Consider the following 15,247-nt stretch of genomic DNA (forward strand, 5'->3'; position numbering starts at 1 on the left):
TTTATCTTTAACCATCAAATTAAGGTTTTGAAGACACTATTCATTGACTGAGCGACTGCATCAAGTGGGTAGAAGGGGGAGACTTCAATACAAATATCATATTTGTATATCATCTGCTTTATTCGATATGAAAAGATCGTGATGTTTCAGAAAAAAAAAGTATTAATGTTATATGTTCACTTAAATCATCTACTTTGTTGAATTTTTCAATTTGAGTACCGGTTGAAGATTAGTCCTCACATGTTTCAATAACCTGTTCTTCATTCACAATTAAACATAGTATACCATTTTGAACAAAAATTTAATTCAGCTTAGATTTGTCTCAGGTCAGGTTGCCCATGTAACCTCGGAAATATTTTGTTATTTGTGTTTTCTCCTGAAGCAGATGTTCAGCACACAGCTGGACTTTCAAAAAAAAAACTTCTTTTCTATGTGGTTGCTGGGAAAATGTAAGAAAGAAACCACAATAATTAAAACCAAATAGGAAGAAGGAGCACAACTGTCATTGTGGCAGATAAAAGTTAGACATGGGAAGAGACAGTGGTGATGGTCTGTGTTGTGTATCACTTGAAAATGGCTTTAGTTTTTAATTGTTCTCATATATAAGACCAAAGTACATAATCATAAAATATTTAACTGTCCAACTTATGTTTATTGTCAAACCAGCTTAAATGGCATAACTAGTTTTGTTTTGAGACTAGTTGAGATATTTTGAATACGGTATTATTTATTCCAGGATATTACCCACCTACAGATACACCGCCACATTCTAAAGGTAAGCTGAGTGTCTGGGCATTGGTAGAGGAAATTCAGTTTGTCAGATAACTGTTTTGTTGCTCATCTAACCAACCTAATCATCCGAGTATCGTGTAATAATAGTAACCTTTTAAGTGTTGTAGATGTTTATTTTTTGAACATAAAATTATAAAGTGTGTAATGGATAGCTTGTTATATAAATTCATAATGTAATAGTGATTTCTCAGCAAACAGATATGTAGTAGTCAAGGTTTATTTTACTTCAACGCCGTGCATATCATTGCCAGATGGGGAATTGCAAGAATAATTTGCCCACCAACGTTTTGGAAAACGTACAATATTAGGATAAAAAATAAATGAACTCTACTAGTTTCATTCCTTCAAAAAGGGAAATATGTAACAAGCGTTGCAGACGTAATTTAGCTAATCTAATATGTAAATAATAAATGGAACTGACAAAGCCTGTTCATATTTAGCATTACACAGAATAACTGTCTTTCAGACTACTCTTGTCTTCTAAATAACCCAAATTTAAATAACTATAATTGCGTAAAGACACTTGATTACCTTACAATTGAACTAAAAAATAGAATTTTTTAATGATAAATATGATAAGTTATTTAGAACAAATCATTACAGGTATAGTATACAAGTAAAAACTTAACAACGTAAAATAACTTTTAAGACATTTTATCTTGCAGTATTTTAACATGCAACTTTTCAAACTTAAGGGTAGGAATAAACTTTGTAAGGGCGGTACGTGTTTGTTAAGGTGTTGTGAAAAACATGAGACTCAGTAGTGAAGACAGCATGCTGTAACATGTATTACCTACTTTTGCTTGATTCGAAATGTTTGATATTATAAAGTACATTTAAATCTTTCTAACTTGACAAAAAAAAACATTCCTGACCAAAACATAAAGAAATCCTCACAGAGAAGACTTGTCACAGAGGAAAACAAAATCTAATGTTGACTTTAAAATTAAGTATTTTTATGATTGAAATATTTTCAGTATTTAATTTGTTATCACAGTTCTTACATATGATGAGAGTATATAATTTGAAATTGTGTATTCAATCTAAAATGTCAAGTATCGGCGAATAGCTTAATCTCTACAGGGTTTTTAGTAGATCCATTTAGTTAAAACAAAATGTATTTAGGATTAAATTACACTACTGTAATTATTGTTAATACTAGTATTTGTATATTAAAAACCTATATGTATATGTCTAATTATGTGGTTTTTGGTAGAAGTGCTGAAGTGACCATAGTAGTTGTATAATAAACATGGTATGAATTTTTAAAGAAGAATTTTGCAGAATTGGATAAATAAATTCGTAATTGGGTATTTCTCAATCTCCTGGAAGTCTTTGATTGTGTTTAAAATACTTAATTTTAATAAAACTTAATATTTATTGAATACGAGCAATACCACTGAACTGGTAAAAATTCTACTTTTTTTGTCTAATAGCAACTAATAATGTATGAACAGTGTCACCTTTATTTTCCTCCAGAGGTCAATAATATGTGTAATTGTATTTTAATACATGTAAATGTCTAAATTAAAAATGCAGGAGCTAATACATGGATCATACAAATTTTCTGCTTTAGTGCAAAGTTAAATTTTTAACAATAAAATCAGATCCTTACAACTAACATCATTGTTCAATTATTTTTTAAATTATAGTATGTAGTTTTTGAGGAACACAGTGTAATTACCAAAAAAGTACAGTTGTATACAAATTAACTAACTTCAGGGTGAGAAATATTACAGTTTTTGCAGATGCAAATAAATTGAAGTAGAATAAATATTAATCTTTGTTATTGATGATGGAAGGATTGAAGGATAGTTGGATTTCGGACATAGCCATCGTTATATTGTTTCAAAGTGCATAGCTTTATGTTTCGAGGATTGAAATCTGTCCTCTTCTTCATGAGAATGTATAATTAGTACATGGAAATAGAAAGAAAAGTAAGAGAAAGAAACTGGATCAAATGCACCTGAAAAGTGCTTGAAATTCAGACAGGAGAAAATAAGTCCAGGTGTTGTCGCTGCACAGATGCAAATCAATAGCACAAGTCACAAGCATGTTACATCAAGAGCACTATCACACTTGACACCAGCACCGGATACTAACAAGAAAATTAATGTTGGCAGTTTCTGCGGCCTCGTGGCATGTCATCTGAGACTATGAGACAGGAAGGTGATGGTCAGGAGGGTAAAAGCCTCTGGGTCATAGGCCTTAATGTATGTCATGGTGTGTGTACTTATGTTGGTTGTGGTTTGTTTGATGATAAAACTTAAGATTTCCTAGTTGGTTAGTTTTATTAGTATTGGTACCTAAAGTGGCTTGACTTGATGGTTCATGGTTGGTCTGCGAATTTTATGTATGAAGCTTCAATAAGATAGTGTATAAAGAAATTCTCCTTGTCGTTTTCTTATTAATCTGTTGTATTCTTCAGTAAATTTGTGTGTTTTTTATTCATTACTACCATCTAACCCAGTCAAATAACACTAGTGTATACGATGATAATAAGTATAAGACTATTAATGATAATGATGGTGTGATCATGAAGACGATACAATAATTTTTCAAGCACTTGTCCAAATTTGTCTTAAAGTAGGTTTTTGAATTGATTACATTTTTTTTAGCTTAGACATGTCTGTTTGTAAATAGTTCCATGTTTTAAGTATTATATTTAGACATTTTCTCACCTGAGAACCATAAAAGCTATATTTTAGATGGTTTTGTAGTTCCAAAATATACATTACTGGGTGATTAGGAACTAAATTTGATTGAGGAGCAGGATCTTTCCCTGGCTTATCAATTTAATTTCAAACAAACTAGAGATCAGTTACTGTCCGTAAAAAGATTAAAGAAACAAACATTTTCAATCATGTAATTAAAAATAAAACACAATTTGGATTAATCACAATATAAATCTTTCTTCATTTAAAGAAGGTCAGTTACTAGTTTGAAGAAATAACATGTTTCATGTTATATTTCTCTAATTTAACTGATTTCAAAATGCTAACACCTGAACATACATTTACTGTGGTAAATAAATCTGTTTTAGGAAAACAAGAGGTATAATAGTTCTCATTTATTTTTCTGATTAACCAAAGTATTAAATGTTAGTTGTTTAGCAATACAACAATTAACAAAATCATGATCTTTTTTATTATCGCAGAATTATGTTATCATCAAAGAAACTTCTTGCTCAAACAGCTAAAGGTGTTCTGTGAAGAAATATTTTGTTATAACTTGCTTCTTTATAAATACTTGTCATTGTTGAGTAATATATCAGTGGTTCCATTTTCATGTATTTAAGAGAGAGAATACTAATTAACTCTCGTGTAACATCCTAATTAAAAATTTTAATATGTATTCAACTTTTTTTTATTCAAGTGGGGTAGATCTTTTAGTGTCATCTGCATTAGCAGCAGTAGCAGGAATCATGGTTTCGTCAGATGAATATTTACAACAGCCATTATAAGCCTCATTGACTACATTATTGGTCAACTTGAAAAAAGTTCCTTTGATACAGCAGTTTACCTCAATCACAACAAAGCTTTTGACTGCCTACACCATGACTTGACACTGCAAAAACTAGACTCTCCAAGTGCTGGACAAACTACAGCATTTGGTTCAAGACTTATATAGAGGATGAAACCCAACTTTTTCAGTCACCTAGGCTAAGATCTGTACCATTATCAATGATAATACCACAAGGATCGGTCACTCATCTTCAGTGACTTCCTATGCTATATTAAGAAATTGATCAGACACTTCTTATGCTGATGACACAACTTCAATACTATAACATACTTCATCTGATCAGTTAGCCAACACTTTTATACCCCTAAACATATCATACTAATACTGCCATATAAATGACCTTGTTGTGAACCTGATAAAAACTAAATCGATATCTTTGGAAGAAGAAGTAAAAAGTTCCTGTAGTTCCTCAAGTTTTACAAGCAAATGAAACCAATTTCCCAACACTTAAAATTGATAACATACGTTCATGGAATACCCATGTAAATGAACTTTGTAAGAAGTTATTACAGCAGTGTATGTAATTAAAAGGAAAAAGAATATAACTTGACATAGATACAGCTTGTGTAGGAAGATATACCACAAACTTTAAGAGTTTTAACACTGCAAAGAAAGCAATCAAGACTATTGCTGGAGTCCAACCAATGGAAACATACAAAGAGGCCTACAGGAATGATAAAGTAAAGAGTCTGTTGCATTGTATAACAAGTCATTCTACATGCAACTCACCTAGATCCCCTTAAAGACTCACTGCTTACAACTATATGACATGGCTCAAACTAAAACCGCACATCCACAGTTTGACGGTGACAGAAAAGAAGCCTTCTTACATTGGAGCAAAGCTACACAACAACCTCCCAAATTATATCAAATATTTAACTAGCAAGTCACTTAAGAGGATCACCTGCTGGATACTGGATCCTTTCTACACCTTAAGCGGTTCTACGAGGCATCATCCCTTAAGTTAAACAATAATCTTATGTGTATTCTTTTATTTATGTAAATATTAACGTGTATGTAATTGACACTATTTTATTTCTTGAAAATAGAGAATTTGAATCGTTGTTTTAACAGCCAACATTAGCCAGGACGAAGGTTAGTACTATAAAGGGTTAATATAATATAAAAATCTAGTTAGTTATTGTCATATAACCCTTTTAGTGCCTTCTTCAGTAACTGTTTCAACAGCCACGTAATATTAGCCAAGCCAAATGTGTGTTGGGTTATGAGAATAAACTTTGTATAAGATAAGATTGTTACAATATAACTCTTTCAGTGCCATTTCAGGTAGGATCTTCTAAATAGTCTGCTCATAAATAGCTAAACCAGATGTTAACATTTTATTAAGGGTTGAAAGTGTGACTAAATGAGCTATTTATTGCTGTACAATATTGTTGTTCTTGTAATTTTGAGTGATAATTTGTCATTAGCATTTATTATCCTTAAACTGGGTTAATTTGGCTCTCTGATGATTATGTGGTGGTGACTAACCTTTTCAATTAAATACAATCCCTAAGCATTTCCAATTTGAGTAAAAGTACAAAAATTACATTATATGTAGTTGGTGTTGTAAAATCTCATTCTTAACTCTTCAAATGGTATTTAGTAAGTGTCAAGTATAATAGTGTGTAAGAGGGGTTAGTTTTTACTTGACATTGATGTTATTGTGTGTTTGATTAACATGTTTTGTTTTGTGTTTTGTGTTATGTGTTCCTACACCTACCCATTCCTGTCCTTATCCTTGCAGACTCCAGTCCCAACATGAGGGCCAAGGCCGCTTATATGACGCTCTCGGCGGCTGTTCCAGATTCTACATATTCGGGAGCCCCCGGACCTCAGAGAGGGAACAACTACCCACAAGGCACTCCCAGCTTCCACCCTTACAGGCGCTAGAAGCACACAACCATACTTAGCTCATAAGAGAAGATTCAATCTTGCTGTATTTGTAGTTGTTCACACGGAATTTACTGTGACTTATTTTGTACATTTGAAAACCATTCCATAGACAGAGTTTTTAATTTTTGACTGTCAAGTTTCGGTTGAATAGACCTTTTAACCAGTACCATGACAGGACGAGGAGGTAATTCCCCCATAGCGGAGGACACAATTGTTGTGTTGTGTTTGGCCCAAATTTGTGTATACATTTCATCAATAAGGCCTGTAAAATAATCCATCCACTTTGTAATCATTTAATCGACTCATTGTTTGGGTTGAGTGTAAGTTTTAATTGGGACAGTTTCTTAATTATTTTTTGTGTTCACGGACCAAGTATATTCTGACTTAAGTTGGGAACTGTACCTGATCCATAATAATTTACAGAAATTATTTGTTTTGATATTGTAATTCTTTTATGTGAATTATCCCTTTGCTTGTATTTGTCTAATAAAACAATTAAAATATTTCAACAATTGTGTTTGTTTTATCCAATTGTATACTTATTGCAATAAACTCTTCAGTTATTGGGTGAATTGACTGGCCACAGTTAAACGAATTTCATGACTAGCCATAAATTAGGTGAAAGTCAGCTGAAAGTGGCTGAAAATAATGAATAATTCAATTTGTGTTTTATATATTATAATAGAAGAACATACAGTGTACTCTTATTTCTGCAGACATAATATTTAAACCTCCAACATATGATTCATTTTTCACAGTGTCTAAGCTGAATCTCGAATCTTCAACAAAGATTCAGATTCAAAAATGCGACGTGATTCAACAATTGAATCTGCAGAGACTAGTTGCATTATCAATTACCAGCAGTTCACAAATTACTGTTCACGAACAATTTTTGCTTTACTTTGAAGAATCATAAATAGATAATCTTGTCTGTTTTTAATGTTTGTTAATAAATAAATAACAAATTGTCTGAATTTTTTAAATTACTTTCCTTACCATTGGTATTTTCTATATATACATTCATCGATCGCGGGAGTCTCTTCTCAGACAACAGTTAATAGGCATTATGCAAATTACCGAATTTGAAAACGTGATTTTGATGCACTCTTTGTATGAGAACCTGTAGATAGATAACCGAATTATCATAGTTCAGTAAACCATATTTTGCTTATTGATCTATATTTATATACATGCATCACTGCTAGTCTGCTTTGTATATTTGTGGACAACAGCTGATAAGAAGAATGCAAGTTACTATAATCATGAAAACGTGTTTCTTGTACTTTGTAATAAAAATCCATATATGCATAACCTAATTAACAAATTATCTTCATTTTGCAAATAACATTTTGTTTGCAGTTAGTATCTTTGTGCATCATTACAAAGTTTGTGTCATATATTCGTGAACAACAGATCTGATATTCGTTGATCTGCTTTACTCAAAATAATGAATGTGAAAACGTTATTTGGTGTACAGTACAACCCCGATAAGTCGGCCCCGTTAACCCGGAAGTCCGGCTAACCCGGACAGATTTTCAATTAAAAAATTTAAAAATCAGACAAACATTTCAATAATAAAAACGTAATATGTTTGAGTGGTATAGTATCCGTGAATCTATTTTGCATAAGTATTTGATGGGACTGTAAGACAGTGAGTGTGTGACTCATGGCACACGGCGGCCGAGTGGCGGTCATTGTCCCGGATTCTCGGAAACAATAACAGACGCGTATTTCCCTAAATCCTCTCCCACGCTACCGCCACGCCTGGCCCCTCAGTACCCTTCCTACCTCGCTCCGGAGGTCATAGAGATGCAGTGACCAAACTAAACGAACTAATGGTTTATTTCGACCGGCAGGCACAAACATCGCCGGCTGAATTGCTCATGTTGAAGAGACTGCGGGATCGCACAGCACGCAAGCGGCAGACGACATTGGCACAACCAAAGCTGACTGAGTTTTTTACCAGGAAATGAACAGTTATAAATGTACTGTAACGATTAATAATAATTAAATGTGCATATGTTTGATGTTTTTACAATTATAATGGGGTTTATCTATAAGTATACCGTATTTTATTAATTCTTCGGCTAACCCGGATTTTCGTTAACCCGGATCGGCCGCGGTCCCGATTAATCCGACTTATCGAGGTTCCACTGTACTTTGTGTATGAGAACCAGTAGACAGATATCCTAGTCAACAAATGACCCTAGTTTTGCACATATTTAGCTTACAATTCTGTATATACAAGGGCTATCCAGAAAGTAACAGACGTTTTTAAATAAAAAATTAACCAACTGAAATATAAACATTTTATTTTATACATTTAAAAACTACACTCTTAGGCTATTTTTCAATGAAATTCCTTTTCAAATTTAGACATTTATCATAACGTAACAAATCTTGCGATTCTAACTTTGTAGAGATTTGCCACCTGAGATCTTAACGACTGATTAACGCGAGCATGAAGTTCAGTGTCACTATCGAAGCGCTGCGTTGCGAGCCAGGTCTTCATCACTGGAAAGAGGTGGTAGTCGCTTGGTGCCAGATCTGAGCTACAAAGTGGATGATCAAACACTTCCCCAATCAAAATCATCCAAGACTTGTCGTTGTCGTGTACGATTTGCTGTATAGGGACGTGCATTGTCGTGGAAAAAACATTTTTGAGCTCAATTTTCCCCTACGCTTGTGTTGTATCGCTCGCTGTAGCTTTTGCAATGTTTCACGGTACCTCTCTGCATTGATCGTTGATCCTTGTTCAAGGAAATCAACCAGAATCACACCCTTAGCATCCCAAAAAACAGACGCCATAATCTTTCTCGTTGACAAGAGCTTGGAGACGTTTTCTTTGGTTTTTTGAAGAATGTGTGTGCTCCCATTCCATAGACTGCATTTTTGTTTCACAATTGACATGCTTCACCCAGGTTTCATCACCAGTAACAATATGATCGAGAAGTTCGTTACCATGTTTGTCGTATCCATCAAGGAAAGTTAATAATGCAGCAAGTCTTTGTGTTTTGTGATCTTCCTTAAGGATTTTTGGAACGCACCTGACACAAAATTTACAGTATCCAAGCTTCCCTACAACAATTTCATGAAGTAAACTTCTTGAAATTTGTGGGAAATGTTCCGAGAGTTCAGTTATTGTGAAACTGCCATTTTCACGAACTTTGTCATTTTCAACATCAAATCTTCAGTCACTAGGCTAGGTCGACCGCTATGACTATCGTCATGAATATTGGTGCGGCCATTTTTAAAGTTAATACACCACTGCCTTACTCTGCTTTCACTCCTTACTCCATTTCCATAAACTTCACATAGTTGGCGATAGATTTCAATTGGTTTTATGGTTTTTTTTCCAACAAAATCCTTTGATCACGAAACGCACTTCACAAGTGCCGGGATTTGCAGTTGCAGCACACATTTTAATTAATCAAAGTAAGAAAATAAAAGAGATACAGACCGTGCACAACTTCAGCTTGATGTGTACTGAACGCCAGAGTGTTTTGACACTAAGATGGCGGCTTATTGCCCACCCCACTGCCGCACTATTCAAAAATGTCTGTTACTTTCTGGATAGTCCTTGTGTGATATGCATCGTTGCGTGTCTGCTGCCTCCCTCTAGTTCGGCTACCTTGGGACTGGACCCTCTACAAGATTAAAAACAGCCAGATTAACCGGCTGTAATGTTTTAATAACTTATATAGGTACTCAAATCAGAATCAAATATGAACTCTAAACTAGTTTTAATGATCAAGTACAGCATACTCACCCAAACAGTAGTGTTGTACTGTCATGGCGATCCAGTCACATAAAATATTGATATATCAGACAACAGAAATAAATATAATCCATCATGAATCCCGAACTTAAGAATTTAATTTTTTAAATACACAAATCTTTGGCTCTTTAAATTAGTATAAATGAGCAATTAACATAGCCAGTGAACTTCGCTGAATAACTGTCAAACCATACTAAAAGAAATCTTATGTTCCTCTGCTTCTTCTTGTCCACTGTTTTTCAAAGGCATAATCACGCCACTTTTTCATAAACATTATATCAACAGCTGATGCGATGGCCTGTTGCTTGATATAAATCATTGCATACATCAGCGCTGCCATTCCCTCTTTATTGCTCAAAATTCCTGTGTCGTTTCTCTCTTTGCTAACTTCATCTTCCTCTTCCAATTCTTTTTCTTGAGTCGTGACTGCTTCGACTATGTCATTGTCATTGAGTATCTCATTTCCAAATTTATCATTGGTGAAGCACTTTTCACAACATCATTCTCAACCAGATCTGTAGAATTGGGCAGAGTAGTAGATTATTCAACATGGACTGGTTATCGTCCGATTCAAAGACTTTGAGAACTGTTCTCCTATTCTCTGGTGTCCTCTTTTGCTCATCAGTACGATATCTTCTACTTCTGGCCAGACCTTTCTCCAGGACTTGGTGAATGTAGACGATGTTATCTCATCGTAAGGTAGCCACCATATAAATAATGGTCTTAATGTTAACTGTGTTAAGAGTGTAAATAAGATGCTGCTGCAAGTGTGCTGTTGTCATCATCCATTTTACCCGGGATTTCAGGAAGAAGCTTCCTGCAGTCCTTTCTCTTAAAACATTTGATGACGCCTTGGTCTATTGGTCGAGTTATTTCTGACATTAGTTTACATATACAATAGTTTCACGTCACATTCAAGGTCCTCCATGGGATGTGTAGGCGCATTATCAAGCACAAGGAGTGCTTAAATCAGCAACTTCAAGGATCTCAAGTGTTCTTTAACTCTTGGAACGAATTCAGTCACAAACCACTCTTTGAACAAATATGTGTCCATCCTGGCAGACTTTTGAGCTCTGTAGTACACTGGATGAGAAGATATATTTAAGTTCTTAAATGCTCTGGGGTTTGGCTGTCTTCCCTATGACAAACAAATTCAATTTGTGTGAACCAGTTGCGTTTGAGCGAAACGCAACTGTGATTCTTTAATTACCTTAAATCCTGAAGTTTCTTCACACCTTCATAGTAACAGTTTTCTGAGGCAAAAGTTTGTAGTTTAAACCCGTCTCATCAATATTGTAAACTTCTTCAGGGCTCAGTTTTTTCACAAGCAGTTATTACATGCTTCAGTTTTTCGGAAAATTCACTAACAAACTGTTAATCTGTTCAGAGCTTCTCCCCACACACTCCTAGGAAATGTACTCCATAGCATTTTTTCCATCGTGTCAGCCAACTATCCCTAGCCGAATATGTTCCTTTTTCACCAAGTTTCGTGTGAAGAATGATTGCATTTTTCTTTAAAACAGATACATTTATGGGAGTGCCTGTGTAAACTATAGCCACAATGCATCATCATTGGGACTTTTTTTGTTTCAATTTGTATACAACATGCTTTAATGGATTTTGTTACACCAGTCATTAACAGTACTTTTACACACATTAAACTCCTTAGAAATGCTTTGTAATGATTCACCTTTATCTAGGTGCTGTAAAATATTAAGTCTTCCTGCATTTTCACCATTGTATGTTTATGCTTATTACTCTTTTATGGGAACATGTTTTCCTGCAGACACGAAACATTTAGACATGTAACAAACTAAATCGATCCTCAAGTGAATTGTGATGATTTGTTTACATTTTTCTGGAAACCTAATAAACAAATTGATTTCATCAGAAGTGTCTTACCCAAGTCTCGTCTCCTGTAATGATTCAATCGTGCAGCAAGTCGCCATCTTGTTTGTAAGTGTCCTAAATGTCAATGAGGCAGCCATACCCTGACTTTGATGGGTCTCTGTTAATATTTTTGGTACCCATTTTGCACAAAATTTATGGTAACCTAACTTCTGCACAATAATTTCGTGTAAACATCTCCTTGAAATTTGAGGAAAACTAAGTAAGAGTACTGTTATTGAGAATATGCAGTCTTATTTTATTTCACCTTCTCATCGAGTTTAAGAAACAATTTCATAGGTCCACTTCGTTCTTCATCATGGTTCGGCCGTTTTTAAACCTAATGCACTACTGACAACCTCTACTTTCAGTACTGAATTGAATTGAATCATAATTTATTTTCAAATGTGGTACATGCGAACAGTGTACAAACTAAATTCAAACTCCTTAAAAAATGAAGTAATTTTTCCAAACAAAATTAAATAGTAATTATAAGTTTAATTAATAACACAATTAAGGGATCATTGTATATAACTACTTGTACATTCGTTGATATTTGCAGTTAAATTATTTAAAAAAGTTGAACTCATTAAGTATTAATAAAAAGTATTAGTGACCTAGAAAAAAAGCTAACATGGGCCTAGGCTCGAGTTGCTTTCATGAAATTATTTATGGATTGTACTTTGTGGTCATCATTATTAAATATAAAATCGTGAGAACCTACGTGTACACCACACACACCATTAATTATTGTACTAATGTCAATCTAAGCGAATAATTCAAAGTAATAAAATTTAGAATGGAGTATTTCTAGAAAAAATAAACGGCAGAGTATCATCTGAATTGGTTTATTGTGATTAGTCAAGAAAAACCGTATAGTGTCGGTACTTCACAACTGGCAGGATTTTCAATTCACACATTTTAAATAACAAGGAGCGACAGTCATCTCTCACTAGCACAGCTAGATAGCAGCTGAACGGAGAAATGCCCTGACATCAAAATGGCTGTGGTAGTCCCGCCCTAGCGGCTTCAAAGTGAAATGTAATCTCCTTTCTGGATAGACCTTGTTTACAAATGAATAGTGTCAGATACAATATAATATAATGTAACTCACAGGTAAATTCTCAACACATTTTTATATATTCTGTAAGGACAGAATCTATGGTTGTCTAAATAATTAATTTTAAGTTTTAAACAAATACATAGACTATATTTATTATAGAAATGAATAGAACATTACATGTATTAAAATAAATCCTTCAAGTGGAGGGGGAAAATTCTCCAAAATAGTAGACTGCTAAATTAATTAAATATTCTTTAAAATTTTGATTTGTTTGGAATTAATTTTAAAAACATATTAGCCATTTACATGGGTTTTTTTATAACATCTTAGTCTATGAACCTGAGTGATAACATGCTTGTTCCTGGTGTTGTAAGTGTGTGAGAATTTCATTTTTTGCAAGTAGGATGGTTTCATCAAAGATATGTCAACTGAAAACTGTCAATATTTTTAGATTCCAAAAATTATGTTTTGTTGATTTGTCATTGCTCAAGTTTAACATAATTCTAATCGGTCTATTTTGTAGTTCATATTTATTATTTTTTAGAGCCATTCAAGCATATAGAAAAAGAAATTTAGGAGTGTACATAGGCAAAACATATTAGTTTATTTTCATTCGAACATTTTTACATGTTGATCCCAATTCAGATGCTTGTCCACCAATAAGACCAGGTAGTACATAAATGTTTTTTGTTCTTTGCGTAAATTATTATCAGTCCCTTTAATTTAGTATTTTGCCTACTTTTAAAATATATAAAACTCATTTTTTTTGTGGGTTTAGAATGAGGTTGTGACCTTTCAGAAATCACTCAATACTTTCCAGTTCTACCAAAGAACGAATATCAGTCTCTTCAGCAGAGTTTGTTGATAGTTACAAATTTGAATCATATGCATACAGACAAAGTTTGCTATGAGAAGTAATGAGACAAATTACTACAGCTCAAAAACGGTTTATTCAGTCTGTACAAAATTTTGGTTACTTTCATCATAGTCCTCAGCAACACCTATATACTTATCCTTTCTGCTAATTTGTAAATGTCCTTGGCATAAAATTCTTTGGGTGGATCTCGAAGGCACTTTTACACATGAAAATTTTTCCCTTGTACTCTCTCTAAGAGATCCAGATGGAAGTGTGATGGGGCGAGGTCAGGGCTGTAAGAGAGATGTGGAAGGATCTCTCACTCCAGTTTTTCTTTCATTAACAGTGCCGTATATGGACGGACGTTGTCATGAAGCAAAATTGCGTCTTCAGTTAACCCGTGGTGTTTCATCGAATGGCAGATCCAGCATGACACCGTACTTCAACAAAAAAAAAAATCAAGAAGCACCTCAGTCTCCGATGTGACTGGGTTGCATTTAGTGTATACCACCAAAACATTCAGTCAATTAGGAATTTAGGAATGTTAGAACTATGGCTCGATAAATTAAGTTGTGACATTTTAACACTAAATGGAGATGAAACCTCTTTGTATGTAAAAAAGGGTTATAATTTAGCCAGCTGTTTTTGTAGGCAACTTCCTTATATTCGAGGAGGATGCAGTATTTTTGTTAAACAAGGTATAGATTTTAAAGTTATTAATGTAGATACTTTTTGTTCCAATAATGTTTTTGAAGTCTCAACTATATTTATACCTTCAGTAAATACGGTTGTTGCAACAATTTATCGCACTCCTGATTCAAATATTCTACTTTTTCTTTTTTTACTTGGAAAGTTTCTTAAATTTTTATTTGATAAATATAAAAATAACTTAATTCTAAAAGGAGACTTTAACATGACATAATAAAAGAAAATCTTCAAACTGTATCATTCCTTAACTTGTTAAGATCTTATAATTTATATTGTCTTAATACACAGTGTACATGTTACAATGCTTGCCTGGACAATATTATAACGGACAAGCCAAAAAATAGTGTAAAATATCATGTCCTACAACCTGACTTGGCCGATCATGATGGTGTTTTTGCTCTATTTTATGATAGTATATCTTTGTATCAAATTAAAGCTCCAAATACAGTACACAAGGTTAAAGTTTTGAATTCTACTGCTTTAGTGAAATATAAAGAAAAGCTGCTGGAGATAAATTGGCAAATTTTGGCCAGGTATGATAATGTTGACGATGCTTTTGCTTATTTTATTAAACTGTTGACAACTTCTTATGAAGAATGCTGCGTTGTAAAAAATTTTAATTCTAACTCGGTTAAAGGCAAACTATTAGTTAAGTGGTTTACACCAGAATTAAAAAAAATAGGGACTATACTATGTACTTACATGATGTTTTTAAGAGTAGTAAAGGTACTGTCAATGAAAG

The 15,247-nt window shown here is 33.6% G+C and overlaps 1 protein-coding gene across 9 annotated transcripts in view; it reads left to right on the forward strand.

Moving 5' to 3' along the window:
• LOC124366128 (heterogeneous nuclear ribonucleoprotein 27C) overlaps positions 1–6,722 on the forward strand; it is a 71,478-nt gene extending 64,756 nt beyond the window's left edge. For 5 of the 9 annotated variants that reach the window (XM_046822418.1, XM_046822413.1, XM_046822417.1 and 2 more), the window contains one exon: positions 6,065–6,722. In XM_046822418.1, the coding sequence (XP_046678374.1) occupies positions 6,065–6,210 (146 nt within the window). In that variant the 3' untranslated portion in view covers positions 6,211–6,722. Of the gene's footprint in view, positions 1–736; positions 776–6,064 lie in introns of all 9 variants that reach the window. The other 4 variants (XM_046822414.1, XM_046822420.1, XM_046822419.1 and 1 more) reach the window with 2 other exon arrangements.
• The last annotated feature ends 8,525 nt before the right edge of the window (positions 6,723–15,247 follow it).

This window comes from Homalodisca vitripennis, chromosome 7, assembly GCF_021130785.1.
Source record: "Homalodisca vitripennis isolate AUS2020 chromosome 7, UT_GWSS_2.1, whole genome shotgun sequence".
In the NCBI taxonomy this organism is placed as follows: Eukaryota; Metazoa; Arthropoda; class Insecta; order Hemiptera; family Cicadellidae; genus Homalodisca; species Homalodisca vitripennis.